This window comes from Molothrus aeneus, chromosome 32, assembly GCF_037042795.1.
Source record: "Molothrus aeneus isolate 106 chromosome 32, BPBGC_Maene_1.0, whole genome shotgun sequence".
NCBI classification, from domain to species: Eukaryota; Metazoa; Chordata; class Aves; order Passeriformes; family Icteridae; genus Molothrus; species Molothrus aeneus.
In genome coordinates this window covers 1644646-1660986 of record NC_089677.1, presented here as the reverse complement: position 1 = coordinate 1660986, position 16341 = coordinate 1644646, and the positions used below count along the sequence as shown (strand labels likewise).

At 53.6% G+C, this 16341-nt stretch overlaps 3 protein-coding genes across 3 annotated transcripts; all 3 read left to right on the top strand.

The window, feature by feature from the left end:
- Positions 1-877: 877 nt before the first annotated feature.
- Positions 878-2476, top strand: LOC136568402 (inositol 1,4,5-trisphosphate receptor-interacting protein-like 1). The gene has a single exon (XM_066568390.1). The coding sequence runs from the start codon at positions 878-880 to the stop codon at positions 2474-2476; it is 1599 nt and encodes a 532-aa protein (XP_066424487.1).
- A 3601-nt stretch (positions 2477-6077) lies between these two features.
- LOC136568401 (inositol 1,4,5-trisphosphate receptor-interacting protein-like 1) lies at positions 6078-7742 on the top strand. The gene has a single exon (XM_066568389.1). The coding sequence runs from the start codon at positions 6144-6146 to the stop codon at positions 7740-7742; it is 1599 nt and encodes a 532-aa protein (XP_066424486.1). The 5' UTR covers positions 6078-6143.
- Positions 7743-11358: 3616 nt separating this feature from the next.
- Positions 11359-12972, top strand: LOC136568400 (inositol 1,4,5-trisphosphate receptor-interacting protein-like 1). Its single transcript, XM_066568388.1, has one exon. It carries the CDS (start codon positions 11374-11376, stop codon positions 12970-12972), a length of 1599 nt encoding a protein of 532 aa, XP_066424485.1. The 5' UTR covers positions 11359-11373.
- Positions 12973-16341: the final 3369 nt, after the last annotated feature.

The following is a 16341-nucleotide window of genomic DNA, read 5'->3' as shown; positions in this document are numbered from 1 at the left end:
ATTAAAAGTCATGTGGATGTGGCATTTTGGGCCCAGGCTGATTAGTGGAATGGGTAGTGTTAAACTTCCAGAAAGACTGACTCAGAGATTTAACTGAAGCTCAGCATGGAGTCGAGGCTTAGACTCCATGATCCTCAAGGGTGCCTTCCAACATGGGTATCTATGAGATTGCCAGTGGAGGGCAGCTGATCAGAAAGACAAGAGAAGGGCCAAGAGAGGTCCTTTGAAGAAGATTCACTCAAAGGCTGCCTTAACCGGTACGCCAGGGCCCCTCCAACATTGTGAGCTGGGGTGGGGACAAAGCGTGGGGCTGGGCTGGCTGTGCTGTACTGTGACATCCATGACATCATGGGGCCATGTCACAAATGGGGGCAGCTATGCAAGGCCCCAGCAGGTAATGCTGGCCCTGTATTGCTTGGGCAAGCGGTGAGTGCACACGTGGTGGGGAGGCTGGGCTGGGGACAAGGGCCGGGGCAGAAACGCTGCACCCGGGGCTGGCTTTTCCCCCTGCAGCCAGGAACAGCCCCTCATGGCACAGCCTTGGGCAGGGCACCGTGATGCTGCTGCTGCTGCTGCTGCTGCTGCTGCTGCTGCTGCTCGGGCTGCTGCTGCTGCTGCTCGGGCAGCGGAACGGGCCTGGCTGCTTGCCAGCTCTCTGGGGTCCTGTCCTTCCTGCTCCCCGATCCCTGGGATTCCCGTCCCAGCTGCCTCCCCCGGCCCTGCTGCCAGCTGCCTCCCTCTCAGCCCCTTTCAAGGCCTTCTCGCCATCCTCCTGCAGACCATGGATACCTGGGTATTGTGGCTCTTGCTCTTGCAAAGTGTAGTCCAGTACCCAGAGCCCGTGGGTGATGGCTTGGACGAGGTGACACGTCTGCGAATGGAGGTGCGTGCCAAGCTCCAGGAAGAGGAGAAGATTCGTCTGGAGCGGGAGGTGGAGCAGCTGGTCCTGGTGAAGCAGGGTCTCTTGGCCTGGGGAGACCTGCTCTGCTCTGCCTGGCAGCACTGGCAGCTCTGGGCTCCTGCTGGGCTCCTGCTCCTTCTCTTGGCACTGTGGTATATGTGGAGGAAAGGCAGCCTGAGGAGAGAGGAGCAAGGAGAAGGACACGATGGTGTAGATGAAGAGGAAGTCGAAAATGTGGATGCATATGAAGAAGACGCTGGAAATGAAGATGAGGGAGACAGTGACATGGAGGCGGAGGAAGATGACAGTGATGATGGCCACGCAGAGGATGTCGACAATGCTGCTGCGAATGAAGAACGTGATGCTGCAAATGAAGTTGGCAATGAGGCTGCCAACGCAGCAAACGTCAATGATGTTGGAAATCAAGTGGAAGAATACCGTGATGGTGCCGATAACTTTGGGAGAATCATAATGGAGCGCATACAGTGGCCTGTGTGGGACCTGCAGGAAGGACGCATGTGGACAAGAAGCCTGATGGAGCATTTTGCAATTTATTTTCGACGGGTCTTGTCCAACAGTTTCTATCCGGTGCTGCAAGGAGCCATTGGGGTGGGCAGTGCCTTCGAAGGTTGGAGTCCTCGTGAGCAGGATGTCGTGTACCAGGTGCTCATACCCATGACACCTCCCCGAGGGCACAGCTTCCACCTAGAGCTGGGCACTGCAGGGCAGAGGCGCTTGAGGAACTTCCGCATCCGCGTGCAGCAGGAGTGCACCTGCACGAGCGAGCGGCAGGGTGAGAACATGCTGTGCTTCCTGCACCACCCTGAGGAGGAGCTGAGGAGGCATCAGGATCCCAGCCTCCTTCATAGCCTGTGCACAGGCTCCTACCTGGACGTGGAGAAAACTGCCCGCTGGTTCTACCAGCTGGTGAGGGCAATCTGGCCGGCTTTGCGTGAGTCACACCATTGGCATTTAGTGCTGCTGCCCCCCAGACGCTCCTGCCAGTTCAAGGTGACCAATGGCAGAGAAAGCTACCGGATCGAGATGCTGTTTGGGGTGCGGCAAGGCAACTCAGACGTCTTTGTAAGCAGCCAGCCTAGGCAAGCCCACACCTCCAGCACAATCTGGCCGGAGAGCTACGCCGTGGCCGAGATGAAGTTCTTCAGGTACATCGCCAGGCGGGCTCCCCCTGACAGCTTGCACCTGAAATGCCTGCAGTTCTTCACTCGTCTTCAGCTGGGCTTAGGCTTCTCCACCTATACCATCAAGACCATTGTCATGCACCTCCTGAGCATCTTGCCCGTGTCACAGTGGCGCAGGAGACATTTTGTGAGGCGGCTGATGGATATCAGCGAGAGCCTGCGCGCGTGTGTGGAAATGAGACGCCTCAATCACTTCATTGTGGGCAACCAGAGGCTTCCTGAGGGGATCCGCTTGCCCCCAGAGGTCCTAATGGCCAGGTCATGCAATCTCTTCCATGACCTGGTGATGGATCCGTTTGCCCACTCCCAGGCAATGAGCCAGTACGTGGATCTGCACCATTGGTTCAAATGGATCCTTAAAAATGAACAGTGAAAGAGGTTCTCCTGCAGAGAGCTGTGCTTGTGAGGCTCACACCTGGTGGCAGAGAACCAGCGCTCACTAGACGGGAAAAGAAGGGAGAATGTGGGCTACAGAGAGGGAAGGGAAAACGCTGCGTAGCAGCACTATGCCAGCAGCAGCCGCAGTGTGGCCTCGAGAGCCTCCCCAGCACTGCATCCAGTTTGGCTACAAAGATCAAGGAACACGCATGAGGAAATGCTATTATTCGCCCACCTCTTTCTTTGAGTCCATTTTCCCTCTGAGAGCTTCGCCTTGTGCAGGGACGCCGATCTCAGAATCCCAGCGGAGGGAATGTTTGAAAGGACCGCTGGTGCTATCATTTGGTTCAGGGGTGCTCCAGGCAGGTCTTCCCGCTCTACACTACAAAGGATTGCGTTCCGGTCAAGGTTCTTGACTCTCTCTGGGGAGATAGACTCCACAATCCCTGGGCAAGGTTTGGGATCAGTCAATGGACGGTGTTTTTCCTTGCTTCTGCATGGGAATCCTTCAGGTCAGCATTGTAGCAACTGTGTTGGAGCTGACCTGATCTTTTTTATATGTAAAGATCTAGGTTGTTAATTTGTGTGTATATATATGTATATCTCTCCCCTGTGTACATATTATATGCGAGAAAGCTTTTCAATTATCATCTAGAATAGTAAAATATAATAAAAGCCAATAGAATAATATAAATATTGTCAACTCCATGAATTATGTAACCATTATATCATGATGAGAAATTATTCTAAAGAGTCAAACATGTAATTTTGTTTAAAGAAGGCAATATAGCCAATATTTAGTGTCTCTCTAAGTTGTGATACATATTAATGCTCTTAGGGCATTTATATCTGGAAAGATTGTCATAAGTAGATACATTTATGCATAACGCTTTTACCTTCTATATTGCATATAAGAATTTTTTTTTTATGTCGTAGTAAAGCCATAGATCGTATCTCTGCCTTTTGGGGACACACAATTATGTTCTATAGTTAGTGCCTTTGTGCGTAGCAACCTGGAAATTTTGTTGCTCTTGATTCAATAAACTACAATATTCCAGAACCTGGGTTGTGCAAGACTTTATTGGCCTCAACTAGACCTACAGTATAGGTAAAAGCGACAAATTGTGTATCTGGGCTTGTGAAGAGTCTCCTTGAAATTAGCCAAACTTGCAGTGCCGAATTGGTCCTAATCCGAAATTAAGTCCAGCTGTCCCCGGCCCCTGTGATGACAGAATGCCAGAAGGGCCTGCCTTGGAAGGGCCCTTAAAAACGGTCTTGTTGCAACCCTGCTGCCAAGGGCAGGGACAGCTTCCCCTAGGCCCGGTTGTTTCAAGCCCCGTCCAGCCTGGCCTGGAACACTGCCAGGGATGGGGCAGCCACAGCTGCAGCGTGAGCAGCGTGGGCCGGGGCCTGAGCAGCCTGAGAGGCAAGAATTTCTTGTGCATCTCCAGCCCAAGCCTGCCCGCTGTCAGTGGGAAGCCACTGGGCCTGGTGCTGTCCCTGCAGGCCCTTGTCCACAGCCCCTCTCAGCTCTCTGCTGGGCCTCGTTCAGGGAGTGAAAGGCCGCAGGAAGGTGCCCCCAGAGAAGGCCTTGGAGAGCACTGGGGCCAGGAGTGTCACCATGAGGGCAGCAAGCAGGGCCTGGTCTGGCCGTCGGGGCGGGAGGGCACAGGGCGGGCGCTGAGGCCCTGCCAGCCGGAGCTGGGAGCTCTGGCGTGCGGCTGGCAGAGAGCCGTGAGAGATCCGTGCAGCAGCAAGGACACGGGCTTCTAGATGTGTTAGAAAGCAGAGAAGAGCTGGAGAATGGGCGCTGAAGGAGTAGGGTGTCTCCCTGTGGGGGAAAAACTTCACGACGCCAGAGGTTAGTCCAGGGAGGACACAGAGGAGACTTGTCATGTTATTGGAATAAAGGGAGAGGCCAAGGGACATTTCCCCTTGGGGTGTCTCGATTTGTTGAGACCCAGGACAAGGGCGCAGCCTCCTTTTTTGTCCTTATTCCCAGGTGCATCACCCTCTTCCTTCCCCCACTGCCTGAGGTACTCGGAAGGTACAAGACTTCCCGAGTTGCCTACTGCATGGAGCCCCTCGGTCACTTTGATTGCAGAGGCAGGAATGGCACCATACACGCACACCACGGTTCATGCACAGCAACCAACTTTTATTGAGTGCTCTCTTCCTTTGCAGATCTGAATGCCTGCCTGGTCAGTCCATATTGGTTGAACCAGTTGCCACGCAGCCAAACAGGCAGTAGCTGCTGGGGTCCCCAACGGTCCGGGCCTGCTCCCCAACGGTCCACACTGGTTAAGTTTTCTAATTAAAGTACTTATAGAATTACTTATGCTTCAGTTACAAAATTAGGATGAAATGAAACTGTGAGGCCTTCAGTTGAGCTGTTGGCCACCACAACACCCCTCTGTTTTACGCTCCCTCTGGTTTATATATCTGTAAGCCTGTAGAAGGCACAGGCATGAAAGGAGAGGTGCTGGGGTCACCCTCTATGTAAGGTGGGCTTCCACCTGCCTAGAGCTTAATGATGGTGCTGATGGGGTTGAGCATTTTTGGGTAGGAATTAGGAGGAAGACCTACAATAGCAGCCTGTGACTCTTAGATGGCGGTTCATCACTGCAGTCTGTGTAGCTGTGCCTGTTTATGCACAGAAAGACAGACCAATCCATCTGGAAGTGGTCACCCAAAAGACATCTTTCTCATGCAGAACAATTGTACTGGCAAACCCTTTCGGGAGCAGCAAAAGGAGCGCTCTCCCAGAGGCCTGGTACACGAGTGGTTGTGGGGGGAAGCAGGAGGATGCCGTCATGCTCATCCTTAAGAAAAGCAGCAAGGCTGAAACCAAAGCGCAGCTTTTATAGTATCAGAGATTTAACTGAAGCTCAGCATGGAGTCAAGGCTTAGACTCCATGATCCTCAAGGGTGCCTTCCAACATGGGTATCTATGAGATTGCCAGTGGAGGGCAGCTGATCAGAAAGACAAGAGAAGGGCCAAGAGAGGTCCTTTGAAGAAGATTCACTCAAAGGCTGCCTTAACCGGTACGCCAGGGCCCCTCCAACATTGTGAGCTGGGGTGGGGACAAAGCGTGGGGCTGGGCTGGCTGTGCTGTACTGTGACATCCATGACATCATGGGGCCGTGTCACAAATGGGGGCAGCTATGCAAGGCCCCAGCAGGTAACGCTGGCCCTGTATTGCTTGGGCAAGCGGTGAGTGCACACGTGGTGGGGAGGCTGGGCTGGGGACAAGGGCCGGGGCAGAAACGCTGCACCCGGGGCTGGCTTTTCCCCCTGCAGCCAGGAACAGCCCCTCATGGCACAGCCTTGGGCAGGGCACCGTGATGCTGCTGCTGCTGCTGCTGCTGCTGCTGCTGCTGCTCGGGCTGCTGCTGCTGCTGCTCGGGCAGCGGAACGGGCCTGGCTGCTTGCCAGCTCTCTGGGGTCCTGTCCTTCCTGCTCCCCGATCCCTGGGATTCCCGTCCCAGCTGCCTCCCCCGGCCCTGCTGCCAGCTGCCTCCCTCTCAGCCCCTTTCAAGGCCTTCTCGCCATCCTCCTGCAGACCATGGATACCTGGGTATTGTGGCTCTTGCTCTTGCAAAGTGTAGTCCAGTACCCAGAGCCCGTGGGTGATGGCTTGGACGAGGTGACACGTCTGCGAATGGAGGTGCGTGCCAAGCTCCAGGAAGAGGAGAAGATTCGTCTGGAGCGGGAGGTGGAGCAGCTGGTCCTGGTGAAGCAGGGTCTCTTGGCCTGGGGAGACCTGCTCTGCTCTGCCTGGCAGCACTGGCAGCTCTGGGCTCCTGCTGGGCTCCTGCTCCTTCTCTTGGCACTGTGGTATATGTGGAGGAAAGGCAGCCTGAGGAGAGAGGAGCAAGGAGAAGGACACGATGGTGTAGATGAAGAGGAAGTCGAAAATGTGGATGCATATGAAGAAGACGCTGGAAATGAAGATGAGGGAGACAGTGACATGGAGGCGGAGGAAGATGACAGTGATGATGGCCACGCAGAGGATGTCGACAATGCTGCTGCGAATGAAGAACGTGATGCTGCAAATGAAGTTGGCAATGAGGCTGCCAACGCAGCAAACGTCAATGATGTTGGAAATCAAGTGGAAGAATACCGTGATGGTGCCGATAACTTTGGGAGAATCATAATGGAGCGCATACAGTGGCCTGTGTGGGACCTGCAGGAAGGACGCATGTGGACAAGAAGCCTGATGGAGCATTTTGCAATTTATTTTCGACGGGTCTTGTCCAACAGTTTCTATCCGGTGCTGCAAGGAGCCATTGGGGTGGGCAGTGCCTTCGAAGGTTGGAGTCCTCGTGAGCAGGATGTCGTGTACCAGGTGCTCATACCCATGACACCTCCCCGAGGGCACAGCTTCCACCTAGAGCTGGGCACTGCAGGGCAGAGGCGCTTGAGGAACTTCCGCATCCGCGTGCAGCAGGAGTGCACCTGCACGAGCGAGCGGCAGGGTGAGAACATGCTGTGCTTCCTGCACCACCCTGAGGAGGAGCTGAGGAGGCATCAGGATCCCAGCCTCCTTCATAGCCTGTGCACGGGCTCCTACCTGGACGTGGAGAAAACTGCCCGCTGGTTCTACCAGCTGGTGAGGGCAATCTGGCCGGCTTTGCGTGAGTCACACCATTGGCATTTAGTGCTGCTGCCCCCCAGACGCTCCTGCCAGTTCAAGGTGACCAATGGCAGAGAAAGCTACCGGATCGAAATGCTGTTTGGGGTGCGGCAAGGCAACTCAGACGTCTTTGTAAGCAGCCAGCCTAGGCAAGCCCACACCTCCAGCACAATCTGGCCGGAGAGCTACGCCGTGGCCGAGATGAAGTTCTTCAGGTACATCGCCAGGCGGGCTCCCCCTGACAGCTTGCACCTGAAATGCCTGCAGTTCTTCACTCGTCTTCAGCTGGGCTTAGGCTTCTCCACCTATACCATCAAGACCATTGTCATGCACCTCCTGAGCATCTTGCCCGTGTCACAGTGGCGCAGGAGACATTTTGTGAGGCGGCTGATGGATATCAGCGAGAGCCTGCGCACGTGTGTGGAAATGAGACGCCTCAATCACTTCATTGTGGGCAACCAGAGGCTTCCTGAGGGGATCCGCTTGCCCCCAGAGGTCCTAATGGCCAGGTCATGCAATCTCTTCCATGACCTGGTGATGGATCCGTTTGCCCACTCCCAGGCAATGAGCCAGTACGTGGATCTGCACCATTGGTTCAAACGGATCCTTAAAAATGAACAGTGAAAGAGGTTCTCCTGCAGAGAGCTGTGCTTGTGAGGCTCACACCTGGTGGCAGAGAACCAGCGCTCACTAGACGGGAAAAGAAGGGAGAATGTGGGCTACAGAGAGGGAAGGGAAAACGCTGCGTAGCAGCACTATGCCAGCAGCAGCCGCAGTGTGGCCTCGAGAGCCTCCCCAGCACTGCATCCAGTTTGGCTACAAAGATCAAGGAACACGCATGAGGAAATGCTATTATTCGCCCACCTCTTTCTTTGAGTCCATTTTCCCTCTGAGAGCTTCGCCTTGTGCAGGGACGCCGATCTCAGAATCCCAGCGGAGGGAATGTTTGAAAGGACCGCTGGTGCTATCATTTGGTTCAGGGGTGCTCCAGGCAGGTCTTCCCGCTCTACACTACAAAGGATTGCGTTCCGGTCAAGGTTCTTGACTCTCTCTGGGGAGATAGACTCCACAATCCCTGGGCAAGGTTTGGGATCAGTCAATGGACGGTGTTTTTCCTTGCTTCTGCATGGGAATCCTTCAGGTCAGCATTGTAGCAACTGTGTTGGAGCTGACCTGATCTTTTTTATATGTAAAGATCTAGGTTGTTAATTTGTGTGTATATATATGTATATCTCTCCCCTGTGTACATATTATATGCGAGAAAGCTTTTCAATTATCATCTAGAATAGTAAAATATAATAAAAGCCAATAGAATAATATAAATATTGTCAACTCCATGAATTATGTAACCATTATATCATGATGAGAAATTATTCTAAAGAGTCAAACATGTAATTTTGTTTAAAGAAGGCAATATAGCCAATATTTAGTGTCTCTCTAAGTTGTGATACATATTAATGCTCTTAGGGCATTTATATCTGGAAAGATTGTCATAAGTAGATACATTTATGCATAACGCTTTTACCTTCTATATTGCATATAAGAATTTTTTTTTTATGTCGTAGTAAAGCCATAGATCGTGTCTCTGCCTTTTGGGGACACACAATTATGTTCTATAGTTAGTGCCTTTGTGCGTAGCAACCTGGAAATTTTGTTGCTCTTGATTCAATAAACTACAATATTCCAGAACCTGGGTTGTGCAAGACTTTATTGGCCTCAACTAGACCTACAGTATAGGTAAAAGCGACAAGTTGTGTATCTGGGCTTGTGAAGAGTCTCCTTGAAATTAGCCAAACTTGCAGTGCCGAATTGGTCCTAATCCGAAATTAAGTCCAGCTGTCCCCGGCCCCTGTGATGACAGAATGCCAGAAGGGCCTGCCTTGGAAGGGCCCTTAAAAACGGTCTTGTTGCAACCCTGCTGCCAAGGGCAGGGACAGCTTCCCCTAGGCCCGGTTGTTTCAAGCCCCGTCCAGCCTGGCCTGGAACACAGCTGCAGCGTGGGCAGCGTGGGCCGGGGCCTGAGCAGCCTGAGAGGCAAGAATTTCTTGTGCATCTCCAGCCCAAGCCTGCCCGCTGTCAGTGGGAAGCCACTGGGCCTGGTGCTGTCCCTGCAGGCCCTTGTCCACAGCCCCTCTCAGCTCTCTGCTGGGCCTCGTTCAGGGAGTGAAAGGCCGCAGGAAGGTGCCCCCAGAGAAGGCCTTGGAGAGCACTGGGGCCAGGAGTGTCACCATGAGGGCAGCAAGCAGGGCCTGGTCTGGCCGTCGGGGCGGGAGGGCACAGGGCGGGCGCTGAGGCCCTGCCAGCCGGAGCTGGGAGCTCTGGCGTGCGGCTGGCAGAGAGCCGTGAGAGATCCGTGCAGCAGCAAGGACACGGGCTTCTAGATGTGTTAGAAAGCAGAGAAGAGCTGGAGAATGGGCGCTGAAGGAGTAGGGTGTCTCCCTGTGGGGGAAAAACTTCACGACGCCAGAGGTTAGTCCAGGGAGGACACAGAGGAGACTTGTCATGTTATTGGAATAAAGGGAGAGGCCAAGGGACATTTCCCCTTGGGGTGTCTCGATTTGTTGAGACCCAGGACAAGGGCGCAGCCTCCTTTTTTGTCCTTATTCCCAGGTGCATCACCCTCTTCCTTCCCCCACTGCCTGAGGTACTCGGAAGGTACAAGACTTCCCGAGTTGCCTACTGCATGGAGCCCCTCGGTCACTTTGATTGCAGAGGCAGGAATGGCACCATACACGCACACCACGGTTCATGCACAGCAACCAACTTTTATTGAGTGCTCTCTTCCTTTGCAGATCTGAATGCCTGCCTGGTCAGTCCATATTGGTTGAACCAGTTGCCACGCAGCCAAACAGGCAGTAGCTGCTGGGGTCCCCAACGGTCCGGGCCTGCTCCCCAACGGTCCACACTGGTTAAGTTTTCTAATTAAAGTACTTATAGAATTACTTATGCTTCAGTTACAAAATTAGGATGAAATGAAACTGTGAGGCCTTCAGTTGAGCTGTTGGCCACCACAACACCCCTCTGTTTTACGCTCCCTCTGGTTTATATATCTGTAAGCCTGTAGAAGGCACAGGCATGAAAGGAGAGGTGCTGGGGTCACCCTCTATGTAAGGTGGGCTTCCACCTGCCTAGAGCTTAATGATGGTGCTGATGGGGTTGAGCATTTTTGGGTAGGAATCAGGGGGAAGACCTACAATAGCAGCCTGTGACTCTTAGATGGCGGTTCATCACTGCAGTCTGTGTAGCTGTGCCTGTTTATGCACAGAAAGACAGACCAATCCATCTGGAAGTGGTCACCCAAAAGACATCTTTCTCATGCAGAACAATTGTACTGGCAAACCCTTTCGGGAGCAGCAAAAGGAGCGCTCTCCCAGAGGCCTGGTACACGAGTGGTTGTGGGGGGAAGCAGGAGGATGCCGTCATGCTCATCCTTAAGAAAAGCAGCAAGGCTGAAACCAAAGCGCAGCTTTTATAGTATCAGAGATTTAACTGAAGCTCAGCATGGAGTCAAGGCTTAGACTCCATGATCCTCAAGGGTGCCTTCCAACATGGGTATCTATGAGATTGCCAGTGGAGGGCAGCTGATCAGAAAGACAAGAGAAGGGCCAAGAGAGGTCCTTTGAAGAAGATTCACTCAAAGGCTGCCTTAACCGGTGCGCCAGGGCCCCTCCAACATTGTGAGCTGGGGTGGGGACAAAGCGTGGGGCTGGGCTGGCTGTGCTGTACTGTGACATCCATGACATCATGGGGCCGTGTCACAAATGGGGGCAGCTATGCAAGGCCCCAGCAGGTAACGCTGGCCCTGTATTGCTTGGGCAAGCGGTGAGTGCACACGTGGTGGGGAGGCTGGGCTGGGGACAAGGGCCGGGGCAGAAACGCTGCACCCGGGGCTGGCTTTTCCCCCTGCAGCCAGGAACAGCCCCTCATGGCACAGCCTTGGGCAGGGCACTGTGATGCTGCTGCTGCTGCTGCTGCTCGGGCTGCTGCTGCTGCTGCTCGGGCAGCGGAACGGGCCTGGCTGCTTGCCAGCTCTCTGGGGTCCTGTCCTTCCTGCTCCCCGATCCCTGGGATTCCCGTCCCAGCTGCCTCCCCCGGCCCTGCTGCCAGCTGCCTCCCTCTCAGCCCCTTTCAAGGCCTTCTCGCCATCCTCCTGCAGACCATGGATACCTGGGTATTGTGGCTCTTGCTCTTGCAAAGTGTAGTCCAGTACCCAGAGCCCGTGGGTGATGGCTTGGACGAGGTGACACGTCTGCGAATGGAGGTGCGTGCCAAGCTCCAGGAAGAGGAGAAGATTCGTCTGGAGCGGGAGGTGGAGCAGCTGGTCCTGGTGAAGCAGGGTCTCTTGGCCTGGGGAGACCTGCTCTGCTCTGCCTGGCAGCACTGGCAGCTCTGGGCTCCTGCTGGGCTCCTGCTCCTTCTCTTGGCACTGTGGTATATGTGGAGGAAAGGCAGCCTGAGGAGAGAGGAGCAAGGAGAAGGACACGATGGTGTAGATGAAGAGGAAGTCGAAAATGTGGATGCATATGAAGAAGACGCTGGAAATGAAGATGAGGGAGACAGTGACATGGAGGCGGAGGAAGATGACAGTGATGATGGCCACGCAGAGGATGTCGACAATGCTGCTGCGAATGAAGAACGTGATGCTGCAAATGAAGTTGGCAATGAGGCTGCCAACGCAGCAAACGTCAATGATGTTGGAAATCAAGTGGAAGAATACCGTGATGGTGCCGATAACTTTGGGAGAATCATAATGGAGCGCATACAGTGGCCTGTGTGGGACCTGCAGGAAGGACGCATGTGGACAAGAAGCCTGATGGAGCATTTTGCAATTTATTTTCGACGGGTCTTGTCCAACAGTTTCTATCCGGTGCTGCAAGGAGCCATTGGGGTGGGCAGTGCCTTCGAAGGTTGGAGTCCTCGTGAGCAGGATGTCGTGTACCAGGTGCTCATACCCATGACACCTCCCCGAGGGCACAGCTTCCACCTAGAGCTGGGCACTGCAGGGCAGAGGCGCTTGAGGAACTTCCGCATCCGCGTGCAGCAGGAGTGCACCTGCACGAGCGAGCGGCAGGGTGAGAACATGCTGTGCTTCCTGCACCACCCTGAGGAGGAGCTGAGGAGGCATCAGGATCCCAGCCTCCTTCATAGCCTGTGCACGGGCTCCTACCTGGACGTGGAGAAAACTGCCCGCTGGTTCTACCAGCTGGTGAGGGCAATCTGGCCGGCTTTGCGTGAGTCACACCATTGGCATTTAGTGCTGCTGCCCCCCAGACGCTCCTGCCAGTTCAAGGTGACCAATGGCAGAGAAAGCTACCGGATCGAGATGCTGTTTGGGGTGCGGCAAGGCAACTCAGACGTCTTTGTAAGCAGCCAGCCTAGGCAAGCCCACACCTCCAGCACAATCTGGCCGGAGAGCTACGCCGTGGCCGAGATGAAGTTCTTCAGGTACATCGCCAGGCGGGCTCCCCCTGACAGCTTGCACCTGAAATGCCTGCAGTTCTTCACTCGTCTTCAGCTGGGCTTAGGCTTCTCCACCTATACCATCAAGACCATTGTCATGCACCTCCTGAGCATCTTGCCCGTGTCACAGTGGCGCAGGAGACATTTTGTGAGGCGGCTGATGGATATCAGCGAGAGCCTGCGCGCGTGTGTGGAAATGAGACGCCTCAATCACTTCATTGTGGGCAACCAGAGGCTTCCTGAGGGGATCCGCTTGCCCCCAGAGGTCCTAATGGCCAGGTCATGCAATCTCTTCCATGACCTGGTGATGGATCCGTTTGCCCACTCCCAGGCAATGAGCCAGTACGTGGATCTGCACCATTGGTTCAAACGGATCCTTAAAAATGAACAGTGAAAGAGGTTCTCCTGAAGAGAGCTGTGCTTGTGAGGCTCACACCTGGTGGCAGAGAACCAGCGCTCACTAGACGGGAAAAGAAGGGAGAATGTGGGCTACAGAGAGGGAAGGGAAAACGCTGCGTAGCAGCACTATGCCAGCAGCAGCCGCAGTGTGGCCTCGAGAGCCTCCCCAGCACTGCATCCAGTTTGGCTACAAAGATCAAGGAACACGCATGAGGAAATGCTATTATTCGCCCACCTCTTTCTTTGAGTCCATTTTCCCTCTGAGAGCTTCGCCTTGTGCAGGGACGCCGATCTCAGAATCCCAGCGGAGGGAATGTTTGAAAGGACCGCTGGTGCTATCATTTGGTTCAGGGGTGCTCCAGGCAGGTCTTCCCGCTCTACACTACAAAGGATTGCGTTCCGGTCAAGGTTCTTGACTCTCTCTGGGGAGATAGACTCCACAATCCCTGGGCAAGGTTTGGGATCAGTCAATGGACGGTGTTTTTCCTTGCTTCTGCATGGGAATCCTTCATGTCAGCATTGTAGCAACTGTGTTGGAGCTGACCTGATCTTTTTTATATGTAAAGATCTAGGTTGTTAATTTGTGTGTATATATATGTATATCTCTCCCCTGTGTACATATTATATGCGAGAAAGCTTTTCAATTATCATCTAGAATAGTAAAATATAATAAAAGCCAATAGAATAATATAAATATTGTCAACTCCATGAATTATGTAACCATTATATCATGATGAGAAATTATTCTAAAGAGTCAAACATGTAATTTTGTTTAAAGAAGGCAATATAGCCAATATTTAGTGTCTCTCTAAGTTGTGATACATATTAATGCTCTTAGGGCATTTATATCTGGAAAGATTGTCATAAGTAGATACATTTATGCATAACGCTTTTACCTTCTATATTGCATATAAGAATTTTTTTTTTATGTCGTAGTAAAGCCATAGATCGTGTCTCTGCCTTTTGGGGACACACAATTATGTTCTATAGTTAGTGCCTTTGTGCGTAGCAACCTGGAAATTTTGTTGCTCTTGATTCAATAAACTACAATATTCCAGAACCTGGGTTGTGCAAGACTTTATTGGCCTCAACTAGACCTACAGTATAGGTAAAAGCGACAAGTTGTGTATCTGGGCTTGTGAAGAGTCTCCTTGAAATTAGCCAAACTTGCAGTGCCGAATTGGTCCTAATCCGAAATTAAGTCCAGCTGTCCCCGGCCCCTGTGATGACAGAATGCCAGAAGGGCCTGCCTTGGAAGGGCCCTTAAAAACGGTCTTGTTGCAACCCTGCTGCCAAGGGCAGGGACAGCTTCCCCTAGGCCCGGTTGTTTCAAGCCCCGTCCAGCCTGGCCTGGAACACAGCTGCAGCGTGGGCAGCGTGGGCCGGGGCCTGAGCAGCCTGAGAGGCAAGAATTTCTTGTGCATCTCCAGCCCAAGCCTGCCCGCTGTCAGTGGGAAGCCACTGGGCCTGGTGCTGTCCCTGCAGGCCCTTGTCCACAGCCCCTCTCAGCTCTCTGCTGGGCCTCGTTCAGGGAGTGAAAGGCCGCAGGAAGGTGCCCCCAGAGAAGGCCTTGGAGAGCACTGGGGCCAGGAGTGTCACCATGAGGGCAGCAAGCAGGGCCTGGTCTGGCCGTCGGGGCGGGAGGGCACAGGGCGGGCGCTGAGGCCCTGCCAGCCGGAGCTGGGAGCTCTGGCGTGCGGCTGGCAGAGAGCCGTGAGAGATCCGTGCAGCAGCAAGGACACGGGCTTCTAGATGTGTTAGAAAGCAGAGAAGAGCTGGAGAATGGGCGCTGAAGGAGTAGGGTGTCTCCCTGTGGGGGAAAAACTTCACGACGCCAGAGGTTAGTCCAGGGAGGACACAGAGGAGACTTGTCATGTTATTGGAATAAAGGGAGAGGCCAAGGGACATTTCCCCTTGGGGTGTCTCGATTTGTTGAGACCCAGGACAAGGGCGCAGCCTCCTTTTTTGTCCTTATTCCCAGGTGCATCACCCTCTTCCTTCCCCCACTGCCTGAGGTACTCGGAAGGTACAAGACTTCCCGAGTTGCCTACTGCATGGAGCCCCTCGGTCACTTTGATTGCAGAGGCAGGAATGGCACCATACACGCACACCACGGTTCATGCACAGCAACCAACTTTTATTGAGTGCTCTCTTCCTTTGCAGATCTGAATGCCTGCCTGGTCAGTCCATATTGGTTGAACCAGTTGCCACGCAGCCAAACAGGCAGTAGCTGCTGGGGTCCCCAACGGTCCGGGCCTGCTCCCCAACGGTCCACACTGGTTAAGTTTTCTAATTAAAGTACTTATAGAATTACTTATGCTTCAGTTACAAAATTAGGATGAAATGAAACTGTGAGGCCTTCAGTTGAGCTGTTGGCCACCACAACACCCCTCTGTTTTACGCTCCCTCTGGTTTATATATCTGTAAGCCTGTAGAAGGCACAGGCATGAAAGGAGAGGTGCTGGGGTCACCCTCTATGTAAGGTGGGCTTCCACCTGCCTAGAGCTTAATGATGGTGCTGATGGGGTTGAGCATTTTTGGGTAGGAATCAGGGGGAAGACCTACAATAGCAGCCTGTGACTCTTAGATGGCGGTTCATCACTGCAGTCTGTGTAGCTGTGCCTGTTTATGCACAGAAAGACAGACCAATCCATCTGGAAGTGGTCACCCAAAAGACATCTTTCTCATGCAGAACAATTGTACTGGCAAACCCTTTCGGGAGCAGCAAAAGGAGCGCTCTCCCAGAGGCCTGGTACACGAGTGGTTGTGGGGGGAAGCAGGAGGATGCCGTCATGCTCATCCTTAAGAAAAGCAGCAAGGCTGAAACCAAAGCGCAGCTTTTATAGTATCAGAGATTTAACTGAAGCTCAGCATGGAGTCAAGGCTTAGACTCCATGATCCTCAAGGGTGCCTTCCAACATGGGTATCTATGAGATTGCCAGTGGAGGGCAGCTGATCAGAAAGACAAGAGAAGGGCCAAGAGAGGTCCTTTGAAGAAGATTCACTCAAAGGCTGCCTTAACCGGTACGCCAGGGCCCCTCCAACATTGTGAGCTGGGGTGGGGACAAAGCGTGGGGCTGGGCTGGCTGTGCTGTACTGTGACATCCATGACATCATGGGGCCGTGTCACAAATGGGGGCAGCTATGCAAGGCCCCAGCAGGTAACGCTGGCCCTGTATTGCTTGGGCAAGCGGTGAGTGCACACGTGGTGGGGAGGCTGGGCTGGGGACAAGGGCCGGGGCAGAAACGCTGCACCCGGGGCTGGCTTTTCCCCCTGCAGCCAGGAACAGCCCCTCATGGCACAGCCTTGGGCAGGGCACCGTGATGCTGCTGCTGCTGCTGCTGCTGCTGCTGCTGCTGCTGC

Coding starts and splice junctions, on each gene's coding strand:
- LOC136568402 (XM_066568390.1), top strand. CDS start 878: ATGGAGGTGCGTGCCAAGCTCCAGGAAGAGGAGAAGATTCGTCTGGAG.
- LOC136568401 (XM_066568389.1), top strand. CDS start 6,144: ATGGAGGTGCGTGCCAAGCTCCAGGAAGAGGAGAAGATTCGTCTGGAG.
- LOC136568400 (XM_066568388.1), top strand. CDS start 11,374: ATGGAGGTGCGTGCCAAGCTCCAGGAAGAGGAGAAGATTCGTCTGGAG.